The sequence below is a fragment of the Aspergillus melleus genome (genome assembly GCF_016097325.1).
Source record: "Aspergillus melleus strain CBS 546.65 chromosome Unknown contig5, whole genome shotgun sequence".
NCBI classification, from domain to species: Eukaryota; Fungi; Ascomycota; class Eurotiomycetes; order Eurotiales; family Aspergillaceae; genus Aspergillus; species Aspergillus melleus.
This window is the reverse complement of record NW_025763374.1, coordinates 3,038,169-3,065,989: the sequence shown is the minus strand read 5'-3', so window position 1 is coordinate 3,065,989 and position 27,821 is coordinate 3,038,169. Positions and strand designations below refer to the sequence as shown.

Here is a 27,821-nt window from a genome sequence, read left to right as displayed (position 1 = left end):
GCGAAAACGCATATTCAGGCATGGTATGAAGGCAGCCTGTCTTTTTTGTGGCGTATCGCGATATCGCCAAACGGCTGGACTAATCGGGAAATCGGAGAACATTGGCTTAAAGAACACTTTATCCCTTATATTAAGGACCGAAAAACTGGCCAATATAGCCTCTTAATCCTTGACGGGCATGACTCCCATTTAACGCCTTAGTTTGATGATATATGTCGAGAGAACAACATTATACCAGTGTGTATGTTTGTCAATTCCTCTCATCTTTGCCAGCCATTAGATGTAGCCTGCTTCTCGCCATTAAAGCAGGCGTATAGCGGTCTTCTTGAACGTTTTATACGAACTGGATATCATCATGTTGAGAAGGTTGACTTTCTTGATATTTATCCAGAAGCCTACGTCCAAACCTTTAACAAGATGAACATCCAAAATGCTTTCAAAGCTGCCGGAATTGTTCCTTTTAATCCAAGCAAGGTTTTGGATAATCTTATCTTCTATAGGGAGAAAAGCCGGCCAAGCAGTCAAAGAACAATTTCAACTGTCACCAAAACATTAAAGAATTTAAAACAATTCAAGAGACACGAGTCAAAAATCTTTCAATTACTTCAAGAAACAGATCCTCCGACTTCGTCTATGCAAACTGTCTTATCATATATCTTTAAAGGCACTGAGATAACCTTGAACCGAAACGTTCTTTTGAAACAAGAGAATTCCCAACTTCGTGAGGCTGTTGAACGACGAAAGAAGAAAGAACAGCGAAATCAACATCAGATGAACGGCCTGAATGGCTTCACCATTCAGAAAGCACGCGAGGCCTTCGTACACGTTCAATCTTTAGAGGAAGCAACCGATGATACAGGGTTTAAGGATGATCAGTCATGTCGGCGCGCGCCGTCTCGCTGCAGTAATTGTCACGTTGTAGGACACATACGAACAAGGTGCCCTAATCGAAACACCTGATTTCGGGCTTCAAAACGAATCAATCTAGGCCTGAAAAGCTTTAGTTTTTTGTATGTAAATCAAAATTCCAATATAAGCATGTATGCGGGCTGCCAAGCCGGCCGGCTCGCTTACATGGCCGGTTCGCTTACTGATTACGTTAGCTTGCGTGAAGTATAGAGGCATGAAGGCATTATTTGGTTTGATTTGCTTATATGATGCTCAGGTGAAGTAATGGAATAAATAAAGAGGTCAGTTGTTCGCAACATAACTGTCTCTGGGATCATGTGTGGCTGTCTTGAATCTCATCTGGAGTTGATATCAATGCATTCACTTCCCTTGGTACTGAAAGTTTGAGTGAGTATATTAGGCTAATATAGTTATTGGAGGAGTGGATCTAGATGATGGTTGTTATAGGCAACGTTGCTATCTCGCAATCTCTGCATCTTGAGATAAACTTTCTACTTTCGACTTTCATTTACAAGATATTATTGCAAAGGATCATACATAGGAGATCCTGAATTTCTAGAATACTGGCAGCATGTGCAAGGAGGTGCTAAACTATTCCTTTGAAGAAGAAAGCATTCCTATCAAATTGTTGCTCATCTGAGTCATATAGTTCGTTGGTCTTCATTATCATAACACATACTGCAAATCGAACATACGGAGAGTGTCATAACCATACCGCAACGCAATCTCCACACCCACCTTAGCCAAATGATATCAAAACCCCCTATTCAACCACCTTACTCCCCACCGCCTGACCAAAATCCTCCAAGAACCTCCACCGGCTCATCTCCTTCCACCCCCTCTCTTTCCACTCATTCGCCCTCTTCGGAAAGAAATCCACCACAGACAAAAGCGTCGAGTCATGCGCAATCACTACGAAGATGTCCTCATTAGCGTCGAAATCCCGCATTTTGTCTAGCGATGCTTCAGCCTCTGCTACGTCTCGATCTGGCGCAGGCGACAGGTTGGCGTAGAAAGGAGCGGTACGGGAATGAGCGGGGTGGATGGATTCAACGAAGTCGCCGGGACAGACGGTGCCGGTTAGATGAGGGGGGTCGGAGAATGGCGACGGAGAGATTTGGTCAGGCAAAGGGATGTGTTCTGTAGGACGGAGGGAACCGCAATGGTGGCAGGTGTCGCCGCCCATGAAGATGAATGTGGATGGAGTGGTTCGAGCCAGGGCGCAGATGTGGCCGAATGTGTGCTGAGCCTTTGTTAGTATGGATTGAGTGTTGGATAAAAACCTGTCGAGGAGGTAGAAGCTGCCGTCGCCAAAGTAGTCTAGGGCGCGGAAACGGCCGAGTTGAAGGCCTTCGTCAAAGCTCACTTCGCGCAGTTCGCGGCCCCTTCGGTGGATGCATGTTAGTACCACGTTGTGAGGAAAGGGTGGTGGATAGCAATTTACTGGTAGTCTGCCTCTAAGATCCGAGATTCAGGATTGGTAGGATACCCAGGTAGCAGAGCATCCTTGAATCCTGGACCGACGACCAGCTCCGTCGTGGATGGAAAGGTAGACGGATCACCACTGTGATCAAAGTGCCAGTGACTAGCCTAGTTTCAGTATACCGACAACTCATGAGTCGGTTCTGTTCAGCCCTACCTCCATATGATAGAATTGATCTCCTCCAGACCAACCCGACCGTCTTTCTTCAAGATACCCGCGATATCATCCTCCACGTTGAGCGTGAGTCTCCCCTTCCATGCATTCAGCAACGCGGGCGCAGCCCTATCGAAATCTTTGCGAACGCCGAGGTCAAAAAGAACTTTCTTGCCGGATGGGTGCTCTACCAGGAATGAGTAAGCCGGACACTGCAGATGCTCGTGGCCCGGGAGGGGGTCTTTGATGAACGCCTGCAATGGAATCTTGATGCGGGCAGTACTGTCGATGATGCTTACATCGACCGTGTGTTTGGATGCAGGGATGTGCAGTTGAGGAGCTGATTCGGGCATCTTCGTCTGATAATATATGTGATGGAAACGATGTAGCATCTTATAAATCCACGGTACTGATGGAGCTGAGAACTGGCCTAGTCCACATGCGGCTTAGTGCATCCCATGACCCGCCCGAGTAACCGTTGATCTGTTGCCCTCTGCCTCCGTCTTTCTTGAATGAATCCAGCATTCCATACTTACTATCGATTGAGCGCTCCAGTAGGACTCATATTTACGTGACAATCGGTCTTGGCTCGTACATTAGCCAGTTCGAACCCTGCCTAAAACCACGTTACTTATATGTTTTTGTGATCCGGCCTTCTTGTCACACCGCCTCTCGATAATACATCACTCTACCTACTAGGAAGCAACTCTGGCCTTCTTATATCGTTGCCGCGAAATGTAATTATAATGCTGCAATGGCTGGTTCCTCGCTTCTTACTTCCAAGTTTTACATGGCCGGATCGCAGTACGACGGTTCTAAGCCACCAATTGCCTCCCATTCCTAGGGCATCTCATCCGCTAGTCTGCCACTTCTGGGGCATCGCCCATAAGTACATCAGACGATTTTCCCGTTTATATTGTGACTGGGTCGGGATCGATTACGATAATCAAATTGCTCAGCTTCCGTTCGGGCTCATTCTAAAATGGTCTGATGGCACTCGGCTAGAGGAAGTTTTGGCTATGCAAGCTGCTAGAAACGCAGGTCTTCCGGTGCCAAAGGTCATCTGTTATGGCGAACACCCCGACACCCCTCACGCGCCAGTTTCCATCCTGATGACGCGTGTTCCTGGCAAGGAATTGGGGCAAATCTACGAGACACTTGATGATGAGAAACACGCGGTGCTTCGACAACTTGATCACTATCTGAAATTAATCAGGAGTTGGAAAAGTCCATGGGGAGAAAACAGGATCTGCTCTGTCGTGGGCACGCCTCTTAGAAGTGTCCGAGTGCCCAACCACCGTGCAGGTCCATTCGAGTCAGAAGAAGAGCTCAATGATTATCTAATAGAGCCCGCCTGGTCGGGAGGGTTTCCATCGGAAACGGCTTATAACGATGCTTTGAATCGTGCTAAAGGAATGGCGAGAATGCCCCACCGCATTGTTTTCACACACGGTGATCTACAGCACCATAACATCATGGTTCATGAGGGGCGTATCACGGGTCTCCTAGATTGGGAATCAGCAGGCTGGTATCCTGAATATTGGGAATTCACAACGGCAATGAGATTTGCTCGAGAGGATTTCTGGTGGTATCACTTCGTGGCTGGGCTTGGTGGAAAGCTTTACTTGCCGGAGTTAGATTGCGAGAGGGCATTAACTTCCTTGACTAGTGCGTCTTATTACTGGTGAATATTCCTCTTCTATTTCCAGTTGGCGCAACGGAACCCTTTCTCCTTATACTTAGTATTGACTAATAAAGATGCGTTGCACATCCTCATATACGCATCACAACCGCGGTAGGCTAGTGGGCAAGTTGAAAGGGTGCCTTGTAGACTAGACAGAATAGATTTGCCTTGCATGCAGAGATGATGTGATAACAGTAGATGCTCTGGAGTCTACGCTTTGGGCCCATGAGAAATCATGAACTGGCTACTAGTATCTGTTACAAGCAAATCCAGGGGCATCATAGAGTATAGACATGAAAAGCCCCAAGAGGAAACAGTTTAGGTTTTATTCAAAGCAAATGGTTAAATCAGAATACCGTTTTTAAATCACACCAGGAGCCATTAGCAATACCATTTTTTTGGTATTTCATCCATCGATACCAAAGAAATAACGAATCATCAACTTGGACCGGAAGACCGAGCGATTGTAAGAAAGATTATACCTGGGTTCAAAGATGGCTGCATCATCAGGGCTCAGCTCGAACCCACGAGCTCGCAGACAGCAACCACAGGATGGCGAGCAGTGCCCAACGATATCAGGTCTTTTGGCATGTCTAGCACGCTCGCAGCAACCGCAGTCTCTAGAGCAACATCCACCCCTCTTAGCACAGTCGGCGCGAAGAGAAGGTAAAAGCCACCACTGGGGTTTCTCTCGAAAGCAGGTATAGGCGCTATCCAAAGGCTCATATGGGCATGTAGCTTGGCTGTTCTGGAGGTTCCACTTTGCGTGCCAATATTCCTTGTTGAGGAGGCCAAGTTTGCGATCACGTTCGTTTAAAACACTCTCCTCATTGTAGTTCCAGGGCTCGACGGCGGAGTTCTTCAGAAGAGTATTTGTTTCTTCGTCAACCAGTGCCTCCTTTTGAGCTACTTCGACAAGGCTGCGCTCTGCTCCATATATGCGGCTCATCCATGACCCGGTTGCAGTGAGATATCCCCAATCCGATGACTCTAGACGCTTCCTCTGGGTCTCTTCCCAACGCTTCTGGGCCTCTCCCGAGTGCTTCTGGGCTGAATCCCCGAGACCAAGAGATCCCATAAGACGTCCGACTCTGCGATAGATAGACATTGTGGATTCCCTTTCCCGGCGAGCTCAACCAAAGATGTTGTTTGTTGATTGTGGAAGAGTGAGGTGTCATCGACGGTCATTTGTAATTGTTGAGTCGTCATGATGATGTGCAACTGACCATGTCACGGTCCGCTGACACTGAATTATCGTTTCGGAATGCGGACCCGAACATAGAAGACCAATTTGGCGCTTTGTCGTTTCCATCTCCCGGTTGCGGAAGACTCCGTGAGATGGCCCCACGAGATGCAGGCATCTTTCGAGTAAACCAAGATTGCATCTACTTGGCCATTGAAGTGGAACTTAATGTGAGCGTAATCGCCAGCAACACACGCGCGCTAACGCTCACGCTCTGGACCGATGTGCGCGCCTGTGTAGCCTTCAATATCTAATCCCAGCACGCGAACGCGCAACTTCTCATTGATCTGTAGTCACAACAATGAAATTTCTTGAGATAATGCTACTCAATGGAAAATCCCAGCACGTTCAGATATTATGGATTCCAGAAATGGGTATATATATGCCAAAGATCTGCCTGCTCCTTCATGTTATCCACACCTGTTGAAGTCAGCCCAGTGCCGACGCGAACAAGTTGACATTCATTCTTTCCACCGTTGAGACTGCAAAATGGGGCTTCGGACTCGCATAGAGAATGCTGTTGAGCATACAGGGCTGCGGCAGGTCGCCCAGTATATTCGACTGGTCGACTGGCTCAAGGAGAGTGACGACGCCACCATCAGCAGCACAGAGTGGGCTATGAACGTAATGCAAATCGAGTATTCAATCCGCGAGATCGTTCAACAAGAAACGAGCGTGTCTGAAAAGTGCCAGCGACTGTATCACGAGATAAATGCCCAAGGCGGCGTCGCATCATCAAACCAAACCCAGCAACTGAAAGATTGGAAGAAAGAACTATCTGTCTTGAATAGAGAGTACTGGAGACAGGAGAGGAAACATTTCCTCGAGATTTCCCGCGCGGACAATAACGGCTTTTTGCGTGCCTTTAAGTCCTACCGACAGAAACCGAAGTGGCATCTGCATTCTCGACTTCGTGCGGACTGCGCCGGACGTGGAGGCTGTTGTGGGCGAGACTGTGGATGTTGCGAGAGAGCGCGAAGCACTATTCGGGCCCATCAATATGGACATTGTACCACGGAATGTAGTTGCTGCGAGCAACATCGTAAATTTGCGCTGAATGAAAAAGAGCGGGGATTTATTCGGCCTGATCTTTCAGACCCAGATCGTGCTGTTGACACGGCGCTGATGATCAATGCCAATTTCATGGGATTTACGGAGCATCACTTGCTCTAGTTGTTATGGGTTTCTATGCGTGATTTCCATAAGCTGGAAGGTCTTTACCTATCTGGCATTTACAAATTGAATGATATTTTCTTTTTATGATATACGTGAGCTTTTGAACTGTTCCGTAGGTAAAACACTTAAGAATGTAGTACAGATCACTAGTACTCTTTGCCGATTGTATCTATAGTTCTCTGTCCTTCAAGATTGAAGAGTCTCTTCGAAAACCTCGAGTAGACGTAAGTACTTCGAGTTATCATTGTCCATAGCATGGATTTGGTCTAATGTGCGGCAGATATTGTAGATATCACCCACAATTCTTCATTGGGATTGTGTCTATGTCTTTGAGCTGGGATGTAGCTGGGTGAAATCTGGTTTCCCTACCAAAGCCACATCCAACACCGCATTCTGACTCCGCAGCCTGTCTCTAAGCACTCCGTATGGAACATCCTGAACCGGCATTGAGGCAGGTGTATCTAACAGTGCAATGTCGGCAGCGTTCGCGCACGCCTGACCGAGCTCGTAAAACTGGTGCTCAATCCGCACGGCTCCTATATTTGCGTATCAGCATCATATTAGAAAACTTTTGCAGGGAACAGAATATATCGTATCCCACATGCGATGAGCTCGGACAAGTCGGCGTTAGAATATTAGTAGCTTCAGACCTTCGAGGCACCAAAGCGCGGTACGAGATCCCGAAAGGCCTTTATTGGTGCTTATCTTTGAAGATAAACCCCTCATTGTGAGCTAGACCATCTCGAACGACTCTTCGGGCACAATGCGTGTCGGTAGGCCAGTAGGCGATGGCTACCGGATACGGGTCTTCTTCTTCTCCGTCGTGCTCGGATGCCGTGTGTTGAGTGATAACGTAGTCGGAGACCATTCTGCATGCATCTCGCACATATAGCTGACGTGGGAAGTGGTTGTTGTCGGGGAATTCATCGCGGCAGTAGCCGAATCGGGACCATTCACTGCGGATTTCAGCCTAGAGTTTGGCTACTCGTGAGAGAGTACAAAAAGGCAGTCGAAGATGGCCTTTGTGAGCTCGAAATAGTGGCACTTGAGAATTCTGACAATAAGAACGACAAAGCTCCATGGATTAAACTCTTCAGTGTCTCGAACAGACGGCGCACTTCCATTGCACTGTTCCTCATGGCCCTTCAACAGCTCACCGGCGTAACGTTCAGTAGCTCGTACGGGCCAACCTTCTACAAAAAGGTCGGATTGAGTGACACGGCATTTAAATATGCGGTAGGTCAACCTCCATATATCATCATTACATATAGTTTATTAACAATGCAATAGGCAGTCAACAACGGCGTCTCCGTCGTAACCGCTCTCATCGGAATGACGCTCTTCGACATTTTCGGCCGACGTGAACTCACATTCCATGGATGCTAAATCCAGGCTGTTTTCCTCTGTCTCATCGGTGGACTAGGATCCAAAACCAACCGCTCAAGTGGAGATACGAATGGAATGGTAGCGTCGTGTATTCTCTATACAGCTGTGCTCCATGCGACGTTGGGCCTAGCCGCGTATATCACAGCTGCTGAGATTGGGACGGCGACATTACGCGAGAAAACCATGGCTATATCGGTACTAATCATTTTTAACCCCTGTTCTTGCCACACGGCTACTAACTACATCCACAGACAGCATTCAACGTCGTCGTCGGCTTTGTCGTAGTCTACACAACTCCCTACCTCCTATATACGCCCGGTGCCAGTCTAGGCGCCAAACTAGGCTATGTCTGGGGTGGGTTTGCCGGTGCCGGAGCTATTTGTGTTTGGTTCTTCATGCCGGAGCTGAAGGGGAGGAACCTTGAAGAGATTGACTAGCTGTTTAGAGCTAAGTTACCTGCTTGGAGGTTCAAGGGGTACCGGTGTGAAGGATTGGATCATGAGATTGCGATGTATCAAACCCGGGGGATGAAAGCAAAGACTTTAGAGGAGGACGAGGGAACTTGAAGGACATAATCAGTGTGTAAATTGAAAGAGTCTGACATCCAGGTTATAAATGGTCAAGGTTTGAGTGCTTCACAGGCTAGAATATCTGAAGAATAACAGTTGAAGCATCCCTTTTAGACGTGAGCCAAAAGAATATTGTTTCTGCCCCGCAGCTGTGGCTGGATGTATTTAGAGCTGACAAAAACGATTCTGTTATTAGACTAACTAAGGGACGAATAACAGCTCTAGAGCTTTGAGGGTAATAGTAGCTCGAAAGCCCTTCTGGCATTACTAGGAATTGTGTGTTCCTCCCCACCCCTCTTTGTGGCTACCCTTATTGAATTGAAAGCAGAAGATATCGCAAAGCAGGTTTAACGCAAGTAGTCCGCAGTTTCAGGACAAATCACAGGTTGCAAACAATGTGAGCAGATGACCTCTTCCTTATGGCCAGAAACCGTTCTTACCTGTACACCTTTCCTACTGCTGCATCGACCGCAAATGTGTCTTGCATAATTCATCCGCTCAACTGCATCTTCTAGACAACTTATCCGGTCTTTTTTCGACTTCATGAGCATATCTTCTTCGACTAATTGTTTCATGACGATCAATCCAATCACGCCATTGTCCGTGATGAAGTTGTCAAACTCCTCGAACTGCAGAAAGTATCGCAAATGGTTTCGAATAGTATCGGAGATCATGTTTTTGAGCCTATGATCATGAAAAGGCGAGATTTCCATCGCTATGGCGGCCATTTCGAAGTATGCTTTGGAACTCCAATTAAGGAGGCTCCAACTATTCAGGGTTTTAACCACATGAGGCTTCAAATGATCGATACCAAGCTTGTCTGCGGCTTGGTAAACCTTCAAGTGACTTAGGGCTTTGTTTGATTTGGCGCATATGCTGGAGGCACTCTCCCGCTCTCTCTTTTGATTGACAGTCTGACCTGAATCTGCACTGCGCTTGCGACTCGTCGACTGCTCAAACTCCTCGCTATCGTAACTTTGAGTATATAGAAAGGCGATCACCCGTTTGATTGTTTTCGGTTCATCGTCAGGTAAGTCGACGGTGTTGTCGTGGGATTCCTTGGACATGTTAAACACCATTCTATGTAGCTTCAGACATCGACTGACCTTGAACCCTGAGTTTAGCGCCGCTCTGAAGAAAGAGGATTGCGGACATATGATAGCACGATGGGCTTTGAAAATGGTCCTTCGACATGTTATAGTAACATCCGAGTACTTTCCACTGGAGTACAGATCTTCAAGAGATGCCTGAAGGCCCATTGAAGCTGACATTTTGCATGAAGATTTCGTGCTCGTACGTTGGGAAATCAAGTAGCCAGCACCCCTTTGTATGGGAAAGCTTTTGACCCCGCCAATGGACGCATGGAATGGGCGGGCGTCATCATACCGTGCTAAGGTTGCAAATGTACCCTTGGAGCGGATTCAATACAATTGGCACTACCAAAAACTTTATTTATCGATCCAGTCATTGCATCTGTATTTCTCTAACAGTATTCGAGCAGTTTGCATCCTAAGCTTAACCTTGAACCCCACCCATAACAAAAGGAGCCGTTAAGTTTCAGTACGTAGACATGCGACTTAATATTTTGTCTCCGGGATCCTGTTATTTACTCCCAAGTCTATTATAGAATAGACTATATATCCTCTATCCAACCTCGAAAAGACGTCTCTGAAACACAATAACACTTTTCCCAAGCGAACAAGTCAAAACCGACAACAATAAACAAACTTCAGCCCTAATTCATACACTTCATTTAATCCCTGCATTTGAAGCTGTTGCTCCATTCCCTGAACCGACCTCGGATACCCCTTCCTTCTTTTTTTACCTCCGGAATATCTTCAGCTCTGTATGATTCTGAATCCTTCACATCGTTGCTAAACTATGTTTTGGAGGCCAAACGGAGCCTTTGTTCTTTCCAATCAGTCCTGTTCCCTTGCCTTTGCGTTGCTAGTGGACACACAGACTCTTGCTGTTGAGTATACCCTTGTACTTGTGCTTGTTCTTCCGCCTCTCGTTGTCGACGCGCAATTCCACCCAGCTCGCCTCTCTCGCCAACCATGATAGTTCCAGCGGGCTCGGATGCCAACGCCATTTTTATATGATTGTGCGATACTTATGTAGCTGGGTAGGTGGGTAGGAAGCGAAACGTGGTAGGTGAAGAAATCGAGGACAGTAAGTCGTAGATAAGATGATTTCCTGGTTGTGTACATCTCAGTAAGGGGTGCTTAAGACGAACAATATGCGCCTCCGAGAATACTGAACCCTTTAAGTAACCAGACGCTTTTGTTCATGAGACCATGTTCTGGAAATTTGCCCGGTGGAATGTGGATCGACAATGAGTGGGTCACCCCGATTCCGGACGAGACTAGCTATAAGGCATTTGATGTCATAGCCCCAGTGAGCAGGGAGAAGTCAGTTTGTGGTCTAGGGTTCTGTTGGCTATGGGAATGACCGTGTTTGCCGTTAATGAGCTTCTGTAGTGCCCGAAAAGATATTTTGCGTTTGTGAAGGGCTCTTACGGGATGCACGTCCTATGCCAAGTCAGCATAGGCAGAACTTGAATTTTCCGGTCAATGAAAACATAACATTGTTGTCTGCATTGAATATAAGTGGAAAAGGCCATTTGCAAAGAAACCTATTAAATAGATGATGACGAGCAGCCGCCGACTCTATGGCAACAACTTCGTGTGAGTACAAAGAACAGCTAAATAGGGAACAATTCGCGGGGCGTAGCCCCGAAGCAACGCCATTATAACCTTGATTCCTTTGTCCTGAAGGATTAAACAGGGTTCGGGCCCATGCGGAGCCGACAAAGACAGGCAGAGCTCGTCCCTGAGGGCTCCGTCCTATGAAGAAAGATATAGTCAAAAGATAAGGATTCTACCATTCTTTTGTAGAATTGTTTACATATGAACGTCTTGTTCAGGCTATTGTAAAACTATAAATACCCGGCTACTGCTTCAGCATATGATGGTATCAAAGATTTCGTTTCCATCGCTACTGACGAGAACACTAGACCAAAACACAGTTCAAGAGCCCGTCCTATCACCAAGTCAAACACAATTCACACACCATGCAGGTGCAGTATCCCTTGTACGGTCAGGGATTAATCCATCACTTTTCCTATTCCCCTGGATGTCCCCGATGTTGCTTCACTTTCACTACTGAACGGTGCAACAGATGTAAGTCTGTTTCCTACTGCAGTGCTCGATGCAAAGAGCTTGACGCATCCGAGCACGTCTCAGGATGTAATACTGTCAAGATGGCACGGGACAAATATGAAACAGTCTTGGACCAATCTAGAAATGACCGTATATTGCAGCATCTTCTGGATCCAACCAAAACAAAATTAACTGGTAATACTTGGATCAGGTGCGATTTTTATGACTCGCTCCGTTATGCTCGTTATGGATTGATACACGCTCTTCGATATGTGCATTGCAGAGAGGCGGCTGAACAAAGGGTGCGGCTTCTGAGATCCGAATTGGAAGTATTTGGCCCACTTAATAGCGAGCCTGGACAATATTACACATGGCAAGATTAGATCAAGCTTACTGTAGCACTGTCTGTGCGGTTAGCCGAGAACAGCGCATGCTATCAGTTCATTATGCAAATGAGGACGCGAAATTGGAACACAAGCAATTCTGGTGGTGATCTTCGCCTTCTACTTGAGTCATTTAACACGGAAAACATTAGCATTCTAGATGATACTATGGATGTGATTAATTGGCATTACCCTGGGAGCTCGATTTCCCTCAATGAGTGCAAGCCCATATTTTGTATGGCAATAGCGCTCATTAAGTTCAAGATACTCAAGGAAGTCAAACCTTGGCTGGCTGCGGTCCAGTTACTGCCCTTGAAATTTCCCCAGGAGATAGTAGATATCATTGCGACTTACAGCGACATGCAGTTTGGTGATCTTAGCAATGATGTGCTCAAAAGATTGAACTCGCAAAAGGGCCTTGAAAAGGCTGTCAAGGGTCTTACTGACCAGATAAATAGGTTGTTTCAATCTGTGGGGTTATCTTTATGGGAGTCGTTTCTTCAATCAGAATCCGGGAAATCTGACCACTGGAAAAGGATTTGTATGGGCGGATGGACAACGAAGAGGACCCTATTCTGAGGCACTTGCGTGACGCCTTTGCAGAAACTCCAGGTGCTGATAAGTATTTCAACTACTTGTTGGGTAAAGGAATGTCATCATTCCACGCTTTATTGGGATCTTGAGCATACAGTGGGCCATCGGGGCCAGATAAGCAGTCTCCTTCGTTATAGGATTCGGGCTTTTTTCTTTATTTGTTTCTTTTGCTGTCTCTCCGATATCGAGTTAGTATAGAATCTCCATAGCCCGAACGTGTTAGTTGGATTATATATTGGTTTCCTTCTTACGTACGTATGTAGCCATGTTACTAGAGCCCTGGCCATGATTTTTATAAATACGTGTTGCAATCAAACAACAGGTTTTTGGTCCTATGTCTTCATATATGCTTGCAATGCCTTTTAGGCGTCATTTTCAGTAAGTGAACATGGCACATTGAATCCGCCCGCGTGTTCTATGGTAAAGCTGAAGTCAGACACTCTCGTTATCATAACATGTCTATTGACGGCACGCTCCAGAGAAAGGTTCCCTTTATACCGTAATCAAGCATGTACCGAATGGTAATGTGCCCCTGTGTGGCTCATAGTCTGACTTGACCCCAAAGTCCTACTTCTTCAACTCCAGCAAACAACCTTTTCAGCAAGATAGCGCTTCGTACGAGATGAGACTGGATATGCTCGGAAAATACAAATAACCCACGGCCATTAAAAATAGATAGATTTGATTCCTGCGGGGCTTGTAGCGGAACTTCTCAAATTACGTTGCCTTTAAGTTAAGATATATGGAGAATTAATTTCCCCTTTCCAGGTGCTTTTGATCTGGGATTGCCATGCTCTCTTGCTCAATCAAACACTGGCACATCGCTTGAAATTGTCTAATGCGAGATACAAATTCATCTTCAACGAAACTATGCATTGCCCCCCCCCAAAACTTTTGGTTGTCCTGTTTGTTCCACAACAAGGGGGTTATCTGCGTGTTGTGAATGCCATGCAGTATACTATTACAGTGAGGATCACAAGCGAAGAGACAACCGAGTATATGATCCAGTGTGCGAAAACATCAAGGCATGCCACTGGAAACACGCAGATGCGCTACTCACACTGCCAGATAGCGGAAAAATTACTATGCATATCAAAGAGGCCATGAGCGTCGACAATACTACATTTGAATATATCCAAAGGTCTCCCGCCCTGGCTACCGAGCACGTGCTCGCCTGTCGACTCACCGATGTAACACTTGGCGAGGCGCAGGAAGAACTCATGGAGCATTCTCGAGTGTATTCTCTGTACCGGCCGATGATGGGATACGTGTTGAATTGGGACAGCGTGGCATACTACATGATTCAAAGGAATAGGGACTATGTCTGCCACGGCTTCCCCCGCAGGTCAATATCTCCTTCTGTCGGATTCCAAATAAAGCATACTGTGGACCACAGTGGGATGCAGGCAGGGATCCGCTCGATGACAATCGGTTCTTCTGCTATCCGGAGGTTAATACTTCTATTCTGGTCTGTCTCGGGTTGATACGATACAAGATGCTGATCGGAATTCAGCTATTGCAAGCAGCGCGTGAGCAGGTAGATTTGGGAATTCTTACTGAGTGGTGTTGTTGCGAAAAGTCATTCTTGTACCTGGAAGGGACAGATGCCATGCAGGAGGTACTGTTTAGGAATTGACGGCTACGGTAGAGCCCGAAATATATGAAATGTCTGAATTGCCTAGTAGCCTCGCTCAGCGAGATGCAACTAATTAAATACAATCTATTGTGGATCACATGACACACTAATTATATTAGGAATAGTTTGAGACCAACCAACCATCACTTCAATATATTTTTTTTGGCCGAAAGACTGCAATTTTTTGAAAAATGATGAAACGTTCAAAATTGCAGTCAAAATCAAACAAATTCAGTTTTATTAAAATTTAACGCGGAATTAAGCGAATTTGGATTTTAAAAAAAATCTTAATAAATTCATCAATTACATTTTGATCAATAAAAATAAAACAAAATTTAATAATTTTAATGTTGATTGCATTTTTCATGAAAAAATAACGAATATCGATCCATTTCAAAAACAAAAAATAAAACATTTTATTAATAAATGACAAAATATTGTAAAAATTTGTATAGATCATTATAAAATAATTTATATTTTTGTTAATTAAATTAATATACTTTTTAAATTATATAATTTTTTAATAATAAGATTTCATATAATAAATTCAACAATGAACGAATTCAAAATCATAATTAAATAACATTTTAAAATTTATAAAATAAAATATTCGCAATAATAAAAAATAAATAATTCAATTGATTTGAAATCTTTGAGATCTGTATAAAATGAATTTATATAATTATATAAAAAATCTTTAAAATTTTTTTTCAAAATCAAATTAGATTCAATATTGCAGTTCAAAAAATTGTAAATTTATAATATAATGATTTTATTTGTTTCATTTATTTTGAAATTATAGCGTTGAAAGATATTAATAACAAAAATAATATTGAAATAAATTTTAATAAATCAATTCAAACAATTTATTTTTTTGCGAAATTTGGAAATTTTGTTTTATTTAGAATATTTTCATTTAAAAATTTTTAATTAAGAATTATTGATAAATTAATTATTTTGATCTACATGTCAAACTTCTTTAGAATCTTGTTAATATAAATGTTTTAATTGTATGAAATTATATTAATAATATAATGTTTTTTTATATTATATTTAAAAAAAACGTGTGAATTCATCGAAAATCTTTATTTTGAATTTTTTTTTAATTTTTAATATATAAAATTATAATTTTGTTAATTTTTATTATGATGATTACATCATCAATATACATAATCAATATAATGTTTTTTGACTTTTATAAAAGCAAAAATCTTTTTCAATCAAAATCAAATTAATTTTTTGAAATACAAAATCAAACATATGATTTCATAGAAGATCTGTTTGTTTAAAATTGTATAAAATTTTTAATAATTTGTATATTTGTTTAAAATCTTGAATTTCGTTAACTGCATCATGTAAATTTTACAAAATTTCAATTCCACATTAAAATAAATTATAATAATGTCAAAACAACATCATTTTCATTTTTTTGATGATTATTGAAATTATAAAAAATTTGATGAAAATATTCACAATTATTAAAAATAATATTTCATCAAAATCAAAATCTTTTTGTTATCAATTTTCATAGATTATTTAATAAATTTGAAAATTTTTAATATTGTTATATAAATTGTTTTTCACATTATATATCTATTTTTTTGACAATATGCAAAATGCAAAATCAAAACAATCAATTTATTTTTATATAAAAATGATTTTAGATTTGTCAATTTATATTTTTATTATTGTTTATCATTAATCTTTTTAAAAAAAGATTATAATTTTATTATAATTAAAAAAAATTCTTATTTTAAAAATTTAGGTTTGAAACATAATCGTTTAAATAATTAAATTAAATGATTCATTCTTATAATTTATCACATAAATTTAATAATTATCAAATTTCTTGTTACAAAATTGATTTTTGTAAGACCTTGTTGACACATAAAATAATATAATAATTTTTTTGTTTTTTTTTATTTTATATTGCTTTTTTGACAAAAACAAATAAAAATGATACAATTGAAATAAACAATGTTTAAATTGCAAAATTAGAAATTAAAATTACAATTTGATTATGAATTAAGTATTCAAAATTTTTATTTTTAATTGATTCGATTAAATAATTTTGCGAATAATTATATTAAAATTTCATATTGTCGAAAAAATCATTTAATAAAAAAAATAATAATTTATACAATATTTATTTTGTTATTATTTTGATCATTTTTAATGATTAGTTTTTTATTGAATGTAATATTTCTCGTGATGATAATTTTGTCCATTTTTTTGAATCATATTTTGTATATGTTTTTATTAATATATTTCACAAAATAATTGATTTTCATTTTTTTATTTATTTTTATCGATTTCACCCTATTCTCTAATATAATTAAAACATAAGCTTTATAATCTCACATATAAATATAATTAAATAAAATCTTTAAATCTACAATATTGAGATTTTTGTAAAAATATTATGCAAGAAATTTTTGATCAATTGATTTCTTGTAAATTAAACGATTCAAAATATAAATAATTAATTTTAATGTAAATAATTAAAAATAATCAAACAAAAATAAAATAATCATCATTGTTTTCATTATTTAAATTATGTATTTTCCATAATATTTGAAAAAATTGTTTTGTTTATGAAAAAATAAAATGTAACATTTTTTTTGTTTTTAAAAGTTATTTTTTTGTTATTTAAAATCAAAGAAATAAAACATTCCGCTTTTTTTGCTAAAACATTTAAAATCAGAAATTTTGTCAAATTATTTATATATAATATAAAAAATGACAAAATCAACAAGCCAATATTTATTTTTGTTTGACGGAAAATTTGAAAAAAATAAAATTAAAATCTCAAAAATATTAAAATTTATAACATTATCATCATTTTGAATTATTACATTCGCGTTTGAATTCACAAAAATAAAATTATTTTTTTTGTTTAATTGACATTTTTAATAAAGAATTTGAAAATCCATATATTAACATTTTTTTTCATTTTTCAATTCGCTTTTCAAAAATCAGATAAAAATAATCATTTATATTATTATAATTATCTTTATTATAATATTGACATTTATTATTTGATGAATGATTTTTTTTAAATTAATATTTCATATGATTTTTTGAAATTATATTTTTTAAAAAAAAAACTGTCTCTTTTTTTCTATATTTGAAAGAGATTTTGAATTTGAAAAAAAGAGATTTAAAGATTGTATTACAAAAACAATTAATTTAATTATAATCATTTTATCAAAAACAATATCATAACGTTTTCAACCACCGAGCGGTCTAAACCCCCGAGCGGTCCGTTTTCTCCACCACCCCCTATCTAATTCAGAACTTCAACTTCGACGCGTCTTTTTTCCACCACTATCATCGGAAATGCATCTTTCTAAGGAGAGTCGAATTCAGATGGCAGTATCTGCCTCTAAATCAAAAAAAATTCGATCACAAACGCGTACGGCAGACCTATTTAGTGTTTCAAAAACGACTTTACTGCGACGGCTTAATGGAATCAAACCACGATCGGAAACACGCGCTAATGGTCACAAACTGACCGAAATCGAAGAGCAATTGCTTTTAAAGCAATTACTAGATGCAGATAAGCGAGGGTTCCCAATTCGGCCCGAATTTCTGCGTGGAATGGCTCAGATATTGCTTGATAATCGCCTACAAGGCATGTCTGCAGCCCTCGGAATCAACTGACCTTATAAATTCGTTAAGCGTCATCCTGAGCTCCGTACGCGATATACTAGACGTATTACCTATCAGCGCGCAAAGCAGGAAGATCCAAAGGTTATAAAACCGTGGTTTGAGACTGTACAAGCAACTATTCAAGAACACGGCATACATGAAGACGATATCTGGAACTTCGACGAGACTGGCTTTGCAATGAGACTCTGTTCTACTTCAAAAGTGATTACTGCAGTTGAGCGAAGCGAGCGGCCGCGCAGAGTTATTCAGGGCAATCGTGAATGGGTCACAGTTATCGAGACAATCGGGTCAAAAGGCGTACATTTACCGCCAGTCATTATATTGAAAGCAAGCGTCCAACAGGCTGCCTGGTTCCAAGAACCTAAGCTTCCTCGCGACTGGTGGATTTCTACTAGTCAAAATGGCTGGACGACTGATGAAATAGGCCTTCTCTGGTTGAAAAATGTCTTTGAACCGTTTTCTAAGCGTTATATGACTGGTGCTAAGCGGTTATTTATTCTTGACGGTCATAGCAGCCATCTAACTGCTGAATTCGATAATTTCTGCAAGCAGCATGCAATAATCTGTCTCTGCATGCCTGCCCATGCTTCGCATCTTCTTCAACCGCTTGATGTGGGTGTCTTTAGTCCGCTTAAGAGGGCGTACGGAAAGCTTCTTGAACATCGTATGAAAGTCGGCAACAATCATATTGATAAAGAAGACTTTCTATCGCTATATCCAGATGCACACAAGGAAGTCTTTACTTTATCTAATATCTGCAGCGGTTTTAGAGGAACAGGACTTAAGCCGCTTAATCCAGAGCATGTTCTCTCTACGCTTACCTTTCAACTACGTACGCCTACACCACCACTAGTTGAAGGCTCAATTTCCTCTGCTTTTCAGACTCCGCAGAATACTCGCCAGCTAGATCGAAAGGTTCGAAGCCTGCAGAACAGCCTTAATAGAAAGCGGCAGCTTTCTAACAGTCCTATTGCGCATATTCAACATCTTGAGAAAGCGGCGCAAATGGCAATGCAAACCCAGCTACTTTTAGAGCAAGAAATTAGGGCTATACGTGCTGAAAATGGACGACAATGCCAGAAAAAGGCAAGAAAACGTGCTGAAATAGAAAATGACCGCCTTCTTAATGTACAAGAAGGTGAAAATCGCGTTCAGCAGCTTAACACGCAGCTTAATGAGCAGCCTGCGGAATCTACTCCGGCGCCTCGTCGACGAGCTCCGCAACGCTGTAGTGGGTGTGAAACAATTGGACATACAATTCGGAATTGCCCTAGTAAATAGCTATTATTTCATGTATTTTAATTAATCAATTCTAATAGCGTTGGTGGTTTTAAAGGTCGATTTAGATGGGGGTGCGGAAGAAAACGGACCGCTCGGGGGTTTAGACCGCTCGGTGGTTGAAAACGTTATATATTGTTGAAATCATTTTATATAAATTTTTTTGTTGTTATTGTATTTTAAAAATGAAAATAAATGTTTACAAAGATTTTCATTTTCGTTTAAAAACTTTGAAAAAAAAAGAAATTGTTTAATATAAAAAAAAGCTTTTTAATATTTATAATCAATTTCACATTTTCATATAAAATTTTTTCAACAAATTGTTGAATCATTTCATAATTTACATGTTTAATATTTGCGATTTTGAGAAAGATGAAAAAAAATTGTAATCTACATTAATAATGATATATTGTATAAATTTCAATATATTATTTAATTATTTGTATAATTTAAATAAATCAATGATTTTTGTTACGAACCCCTGCTACACCAAGAGCCGCGGGGCAGGAACGATAGGCCGACGGCAGCTCAGGACCCGTGACGCTACCAGGAAAGATTCAGTCACGTGATATGGTATGTCGATATCATATGATATGTTGTATATTATCGGGTATGTTGCGACCAAATGGTATAGGAAGGATCAGATGATATGTCAGATGATATATTCATGGAGGATTATATAAGGACACTCGTTTATTTGTTTGTTAAATAGTTTTTGTTTAGTTTTTTGCGTTCAATACAATCATTGTCTTTGATAGTTATTTTTTGGTAATTGTTAGTACGATTTGTTCATATTCTATCACAGGATGATATATGTATTGATCTAGTTTTATTTTTTTTTTTGGTTGTTGAGATCTTTTGATCATTATCTTAGTTTATTGGAATTTCTAAAAGATTCATCCAAGACATCGTCGATTATTTCGGAGCTTAGAATTTTTAAACAAATATCATTTGTTTTTAGAAATAGTCGGATTATTCGTTGAAAGGTTTGAATTATAATCAATTTAGCAGTTAACACAATTTTAGCGGATCTTAGGATTTGACATATTGAATGCCGAGTTAATACAAATTAGTTTGAGCAAATATATTGATTATTTTAAGTAGTAACAGAATTTCTTAATTTTCATTGAGAGGATCGGATTAGAATTAGAAACAAACAACAATTATGTATGATTTCGAAGATATGATTGATCAGTTATAATAGCAAATCATGACTTTAAAAGATTGTTTGATTGTCAAGTTAGTCAAGGTTAGATCATTTGAAGCATTTGATAGCATTAAATCCAAGTTATGGGTTTTCATAATCTAATTAGACATATATTTTCAAATGAATTGTGAAAAATTGGTGTATGAAATAGACAAGGTTTTTTTCGCATCAATTTATTTCATTAATTCAATGTTTGATTGATTTAAATCTTTCATTAGAGATTATCAAGAGAAAAATGAAGATTGTTAAAATGATGATATTAAAGAGATTTTTGTCAATTATAACAAATTTAAGAAATGTTTTCAAATGATATTTGGAAACATCGATGCATTATAAAATGCAGAATGAAAATTGTAATAATTTAAATAAATTAATTCAATCCTATATCGCATGTTTTGAAAAAGATTTAAAAAATGAAATTCAAAAGAAGTTGATTTGGATAAAAAGATTAAATACATTCAATAAAATGATTGAACAAATAATCAAGATTGATAACAGGTTTTACAATTTTAATATTTGAAAAAGAAAAAATCGATTTGGAATACAATTTTAAAAAAATTTGAGAACGAATAGCTATCGTATTAACAACAGATGATTAATATAATCGAAAAGTCAAGAATATAATGATCTTTATAATTTATAGTTAATGAAGTTTGATGTTATTAACAAACAACAACAGAACATATCGAAAGACGAGATTGAATGTCGACAAAAGAAACAATTATATTTTAATTGCGAAAAAATAGGACACATGTTTTAATAATGCAAAATTTCAAAAAAACAAAATAATAAAAATAAACAAAACAATTAAAAGGAACTTTGAGCTACAGAAGAATTCAATAAATTAATTGTTAATGTTTAAAATATATATGATTCAAGCGAATTGTCAGCATTTGCATTATGAATAATCCAGACATTATGCGATGAAAAAAAGACATTTAAAAGAACGAACAAGTTCAAAAATGATTAATGTGCAAGATTAATATACAACATTTACGAATTGTTGAATAATGTGGAAAAGATCAGAATTTCAAATTCATCATAATTGTTTATAGAGGAAGCAGGAAAGTTTTTCAACATGATACGTCACAATAATGATTAATTGAAAAAACAATTTTAAGATTTATAGATATCAGACAACGATGATTATGATTGATTTATTGAACAAAAAATGGATGAATTTTTTAAATTTATTGACAACAAATCAGATTCAGTGAATTATAATTTGATTATAATGTCAGAAAATTTTAATTTTTTGAATGAACAATACAAAACTCAATGAATTGATTGTAATTTCAATATGGAGGGATTTCATAAAATATTTGAAACATCCGACAAAATCTTTTACAAAGTTATGTTCAATTAAGACAACATTAACAATGTTGATGCGAAAGATAATCAAGCAATTAAGAATATCTCTGATTATGATTAAGCGAAAAATGAAGTTTCTGGTTTAGAAGATGATATTAAAATTGATTAGCATGTCATCCAATTGATATAAAAAATCGAAAAAAAACAGTGAATAAATCAATTAATTTAAAGATTAAAGAGAAATTTAGCATGATTTATTAAAGAATTGTGAAGCATTTTTGCGCAATGTTTGCATTAAAAGTTAAATTGCTGGAATTCACAAACGGAAAATTGGGAAATGCATTATTTGAGATATACAAAGCATGAAATCAGATGCAAAATGTGCAATTGATGGAATTACAATTACAATTAAATTATTATTGCAAAAAACAACGCTATTAAACACATTAAATTATTATACGGATGTCGAAGAAACAATTATGAATGTTTATATCAAAAATTATATTTAAAATATTATTGCGTTTTATGGATTGTATGTTACAACAAAGATTATAATTATTTAACACATGAAATGTTGAAAACGATCGTTTAAGAGTATCAAGATTTAAAAAAATGACAATGTTTTTGCAAGGAGTCAAAATATATTTGTATTGGATATTTAATTCACTCGAAATACAGCACACGATATTGGAAAATTTGTTATGAAGATTATTGTTTAACGCATTATAATGTTAAATTGAAGCAATATTTTTTATGGCAGTCACAAAGATTACGAGAATCTTGTTGGACAATAAACTTATTAACAACAATTTAGAAAAGATTACATTTGAAGTTGATAGTCAAGATTTTGAATCAGAATGTTCAAATTATGATGGATTCTGGAGCAACGAGCAATTTTATGAATTTAAGATTTTAAAAAAGATTGAAGATTTTAGAAATCACAAAGACAAGATTAAAATTTATTTCAGGATTGAATGACAAATCATTAAAAAATAGTTTTATCATCGAATTGGGATCGGTATTCATGATTGTAAAAGATTATTTTGAATATATAAATTTTGATATGACATTTTTGAGACAATATGATGTGATGTTGGGGATTCTATGACTTGAGAATTATAATTCAAAAATCAATTATAAGACAGAAAGTTTTCAGTTCATATAATGTGAATATCTACAACAGAATCAGATATTGAAAGCATTTGAAACTAAATGATACATTTAGGGTAGGCTGCGGCATATCCGCCGACTTGGATATCACTTCCATATCCAAGTCCGCAAATTGCGGATATTGGATATCAGTCAGATATCCAAGTCTAATTTACGGATATCCAATGGATATCCAATAAATATCCGCACTTGCATAAATCTCGTTAGTTTATTTTATTATAGATTACTATGTGATTATTATGTCGCTGACACACATTTGTTTTAATGTTAGTATATATATGTTTTGGTTATACTAATATTCTCTAGAAGATTCTTTTACTTTTTTTATAAAATAATAAAAAACATATTTGTATTAAGAAATAAATAATATCAATTTGCTTTGTTAAACCCGAGATATTAGGCTAATGCGTTGTAGTTATTGGTAATCTTAAGTTTATTCCTTTATCTACGGTATTATTGCGGAAATATATATTCTATATAAAATAAAGTCAGTTTATTTCCTGTCAAACACCCATAAGATAATATAATTTTATAGAAAATGCACTATTTCGTTCGGATATAATATTAGGAGATAAGAAGATGTTTGATCAATATAATTATTTTATTTAATTACTATAATACTATATAAATTTATAGAGAAATTTCAGGTTCTTTTTCATTTGACGGACTTTGAAGTTTTTGATTATTATAGATATGCGAATATTTGTTGAATATCATACAATATCTAACAAATATCTGCATGATATCCGCATGATATTCACATGATATTCGCACAATATTAAGTCGATTATTTAAGATTTTTTGACAATATTAAGTATTTATTTAATTAACACATAATATTGTCTTTTAATACATCGAAATCGTGTTCGCGACATTATTTATTTTTATTTTTATTATTTTTTAAATCTTAACTCTCTCTGTAAGTCTTTCGTTTGACATTTATAAATAGTTTGTTATTATGTCTCAATTTCAAGTCTTTAATAGTCAATATAAAACATTTTAATTTGTTAAATCCTTTATTGATTTGATTTTCTTCAATCAAACGATTTCTTCGAATTTTCAAGTAATAAGATAACACTAGGCTGCGGCAATATCCAACAACATGTTGGATATCCGCATATCGTATCCGCAAATTGCGGATTTGGATATCGATATCAAAGCGTTGGATATTCAACGAATATCCATTGAATAACAAACTGTTGAAGTGCGGAGTTGACTAAGCAGTTGCGGTAAGACGATCATCGCCTTGCTCGGCAGCGAAATTGCGGTATTGCGCATTCTGCAATATTGCAATATGAAGCTATAGAATAGCGGTGAAAATGAGCGATTCTAGCATTATAAATAGACCTCTTAGATAGCCAGAAAGGAGGTCTTCAACACCTTCAATCTACTCGTTTGATATAGCCAATTCAATTGCTTCATTCAATCGTTTTTTAGTGGTCCAATCTATCCGGATCCTTAGTCATTCTGCTTGCCAAGCCTTCGCCCTTTTACACAAACATAACAAATATGTCAAGCCCCGTGACATCCGCGTGATTGTATAAATTATGCAGATTTTCCGTTTTTTTGGAGTATACACACGTAATTTTTTACACAAATTCTTAGAAGGACAGATACTTGTTTATCTTAATTATGATAATTTTTCTTTATCTAAAAAACTAATATTACAGCTTATCAATCTCAAATCCATCTGATAATCTTGATTTCTTCCGAATCCGCTCTAACTGTACCTATGTATTCTCTTTAATTGGCAGTTCTGTATCATTTAGAATTTCAAAAAACCTTAATTGAAAGCGTTTTCGCTTAATTTGCTTACTTTGGATTAGAATATACATCGAAAAAAACATATCTTTTACATTATTCTTTGCATCATTTTTCATATTATTATCAGACTCATTCTCTTATTTGCAACTTTTTTCTTCATCATCACTGATCGGATTGAGGTTCTGTAAAAATGAAAAAGATGTCTTTGTCTAATCAAATATAGCAGCTTCTTTAACAGAAAGATATTCTTTTATCATTTTAAATTGGCTGTATTCTAGCTCGAACTTTGAAAAGAAGAGATAAAGCATTAGATCTTTAATTGTATCTGATTTAAGATGTTCGTGACAATAATGACAGATATTATAAATACAATTAAAAAGTCATTCAACATCAGCATCATTAGCAGAAATAAAAAAAATATCTTTTGTTATTCTCGTCAGAACTGAGAATTCATGTTCATATTCTTTCCAATATAATTAAAGATTGTCTTTCGCGAACTCTATAATGTAAGTTAATGTATAGATAATTCTAAAAAAATATAAAAAAATTAGTAAATTAATCTTTTGCAAAATATCACATGATCTCATCATCTGACTGATCCACATCAAACAATAAAAGAATCTATAAGTCACATAATATTACAAACTCTTTTTTTTCAACTATTTCTTTAGACGCTTGCGCATCTGTAGATTTTATTAATTCTAAAATGTTCTATCGATATCACTTAAATTCTTTTTGTAGAACATTTCGGTAGATTTTCATAAAATCAATCTTTTCTCTCTTTTCATTTTTTCTTCTCCAATCTTTATTGTTAAAGTAATGTAACTTCTTTGATGGACAAAAGATAGTTGCAATCGCATATATCATATCATATGGTTTATTGTCGGTCGTGAAATAGTATTTATTTAGCTTTTTTTTTGCTACAGCGAGAGTCTGGAGCATTTTCTTTTTTTAAGAGATATTCTTTCGTTTCAATTTCTTTTTAACGTTGTCAAGATGATTAAAAAGACAATTATAAATATTGAAAACATAATGAACTATAATATCTCTAGTCTTCGACAAGACATTGATAAAATTAAAAAAAGGCTTTGTAAATAAGAAAAGATATTCAATCTGATGTCATTCTTTCTGTCAGGAACCTTCCGGCTTGTTCCCAGGAACTTGCCGGTAGGATCCCTCCGTATGGAACTTCCCGCCAGGAATCGGGAGATTCCTGGCAGTCATGTTGGTAGTAGGCAGTATCATAAATAGGGGCTTCTGCCCACACCCAGCTGCTGCATCCCATGCAGCTTATTCTTTGCTAATACATATCTATGTTCAACGGTTTATGTTCTTTATATTAATAAGCTGCATCTCACTTGATCAGTTTGAATCTCGTTTAATTTCTTGTTTGATTCTTTACTTGATTATCCGCTTGCACCGTCTTGGCATCGCCAAGGTCTTTTAGAATCTTTCTAGAATCTTATCAGAATCTTATCAGAATCTCGTTAAAACTTAGAATGGATCGTTCAATCAACAGAGTCTCGAACAGAGTCAACAATGTAATCTCGCAGCATTCTTTTAGAAACCGCGGCGAGCCCGTTGAATCTTTGATTTCTAACATAGCTGTAAAGAAGAAATCAGCAAAAACAAAAGCCATTGCAAAAGTCATTCTCGCCAGCATCCAACCAGAACCGGAAGCGATCTCTATCACGACCGTTCCAATTTTAAATACCCGTTTTGATCTTGACAATGTTAATATGAGCAAAAAAAAGTCTTTCGAATTCCCTACATTGGGTCGCAGAGATGTCGATAAAAATAACAACTTTGAAATTTCCTGTATTTTCTTTAGACGTCCTTCTGAGACCTCTATCTTTGATCATTTCACAAAAACATTCTCCAACAATATGGAAGTCGACATATTGAAAATGTAGATTAAGCTTCTTGAAAAACAGGCAAGAGTCCATGAAATGAAGAAAGACAAGGCTGAAGCATTAATTCACATGTAAAATGTCCGCGCTAAGTGCTATAAGAAAAACTTCGCGGAAACCGGCCAGTCGGTTCTTTATCTGCAAAAAAAAATTGTCCATTTGAAAACTGTCATTAAGCAATCTAAACTCTTCAAGCAATCCAGAGCCTCCAAATAATCTGAGATCTTTCAATCTCGAGATCTGCGGGTCTCCATTGAGAATAAAGATAATTACAAAGTCGAAGAATTTATTTAAAATGTGAAAAACAATCTATTTGGCAATTTGCACGACAACTTGCGTTTTAACAATTAGCCCCAACATTCTGAATCTTAACATTCTGAACGCCAGTGCACTGCTGAAACTGCAATTATTGACATTGATTATCTTTGTGAAAAAAAGCCGATTTTCTTTTTAAATAACGACAAAAACAATACTAATCTTTATTCAATATGACACTTTGCAATAAATGAAAAACTTCGCATCAACAGCACTTTTTATTCGGACGATTCTTTCAAGATTCTATACATTTTAAAATATATATTTAAGGATCTTTTCAAGACTATAAGTCAGTATGTCACATACACGAAAAATATGACCTACCCAGCTTTTATAAAAGAACTTGAGATGTATTTGGACATTCATTTTCTGAAGAGAGAAATCAAGAGAAAGTTGACAGTCGCTAAACAAGATAAAAATGAATTGATAATTGTTTATTATCAATATTTTCTGTTTTTTTGGATCTATATCAAAATTCTTGAAAAAGATCGTGTGATCAAACTTCAGTATATTCTCTTATTATATATTAACAAAATCTTTAGCTACAAAATCTTCTATTCCGTAATTGAAATCCTAGAAATGGCTCGATGCAAAGAACGCGGCAATAAGGAAATCAACTTTATTTTTGATAGAGCTTGTAATAATGTCTTATTTATTTCTGGCAATAAATTTAATAATTTGAATAATATTGACATCTCGTTTAGATCTTAGTCTGGCATCACGACACTCTCGAAAAGCGTTATTGTCTTTGATTCGGTCTTAGATCTCCCTGCGGGAACTAATTGCCGTTCTTGTTTTTTTTTTTCAAATACTAAGT

General features: G+C 37.4%; 6 protein-coding genes across 6 annotated transcripts; 3 read left to right on the top strand and 3 right to left on the bottom strand.

Annotated features, from left to right (window-relative positions):
* Positions 1-1,672: 1,672 nt before the first annotated feature.
* Positions 1,673-2,095, bottom strand: LDX57_009391 (uncharacterized protein; the record flags this gene model as incomplete). Its single annotated transcript, XM_046091117.1, has 1 exon — positions 1,673-2,095. The coding sequence occupies one exon, from the start codon at positions 2,093-2,095 to the stop codon at positions 1,673-1,675; it is 423 nt and encodes a 140-aa protein (XP_045947094.1).
* Positions 2,096-2,544: 449 nt separating this feature from the next.
* Positions 2,545-2,898, bottom strand: LDX57_009390 (uncharacterized protein; the record flags this gene model as incomplete). The annotated part of the gene is made up of 1 exon (XM_046091116.1): positions 2,545-2,898. One exon carries the CDS (start codon positions 2,896-2,898, stop codon positions 2,545-2,547), a length of 354 nt encoding a protein of 117 aa, XP_045947093.1.
* Positions 2,899-3,291: 393 nt separating this feature from the next.
* On the top strand, positions 3,292-4,233 carry LDX57_009389 (uncharacterized protein; the record flags this gene model as incomplete). Its single annotated transcript, XM_046091115.1, has 1 exon — positions 3,292-4,233. The coding sequence occupies one exon, from the start codon at positions 3,292-3,294 to the stop codon at positions 4,231-4,233; it is 942 nt and encodes a 313-aa protein (XP_045947092.1).
* Positions 4,234-4,635: 402 nt separating this feature from the next.
* Positions 4,636-5,337, bottom strand: LDX57_009388 (uncharacterized protein; the record flags this gene model as incomplete). The annotated part of the gene is made up of 1 exon (XM_046091114.1): positions 4,636-5,337. One exon carries the CDS (start codon positions 5,335-5,337, stop codon positions 4,636-4,638), a length of 702 nt encoding a protein of 233 aa, XP_045947091.1.
* Positions 5,338-5,961: 624 nt separating this feature from the next.
* LDX57_009387 (uncharacterized protein) lies at positions 5,962-6,716 on the top strand (the record flags this gene model as incomplete). Its single annotated transcript, XM_046091113.1, has 1 exon — positions 5,962-6,716. One exon carries the CDS (start codon positions 5,962-5,964, stop codon positions 6,643-6,645), a length of 684 nt encoding a protein of 227 aa, XP_045947090.1. The 3' UTR covers positions 6,646-6,716.
* Positions 6,717-7,785: 1,069 nt separating this feature from the next.
* Positions 7,786-8,471, top strand: LDX57_009386 (uncharacterized protein; the record flags this gene model as incomplete). Its single annotated transcript, XM_046091112.1, has 4 exons — positions 7,786-7,884; positions 7,939-8,008; positions 8,072-8,229; positions 8,286-8,471. 4 exons carry the CDS (start codon positions 7,786-7,788, stop codon positions 8,469-8,471), a joined length of 513 nt encoding a protein of 170 aa, XP_045947089.1.
* Positions 8,472-27,821: the final 19,350 nt, after the last annotated feature.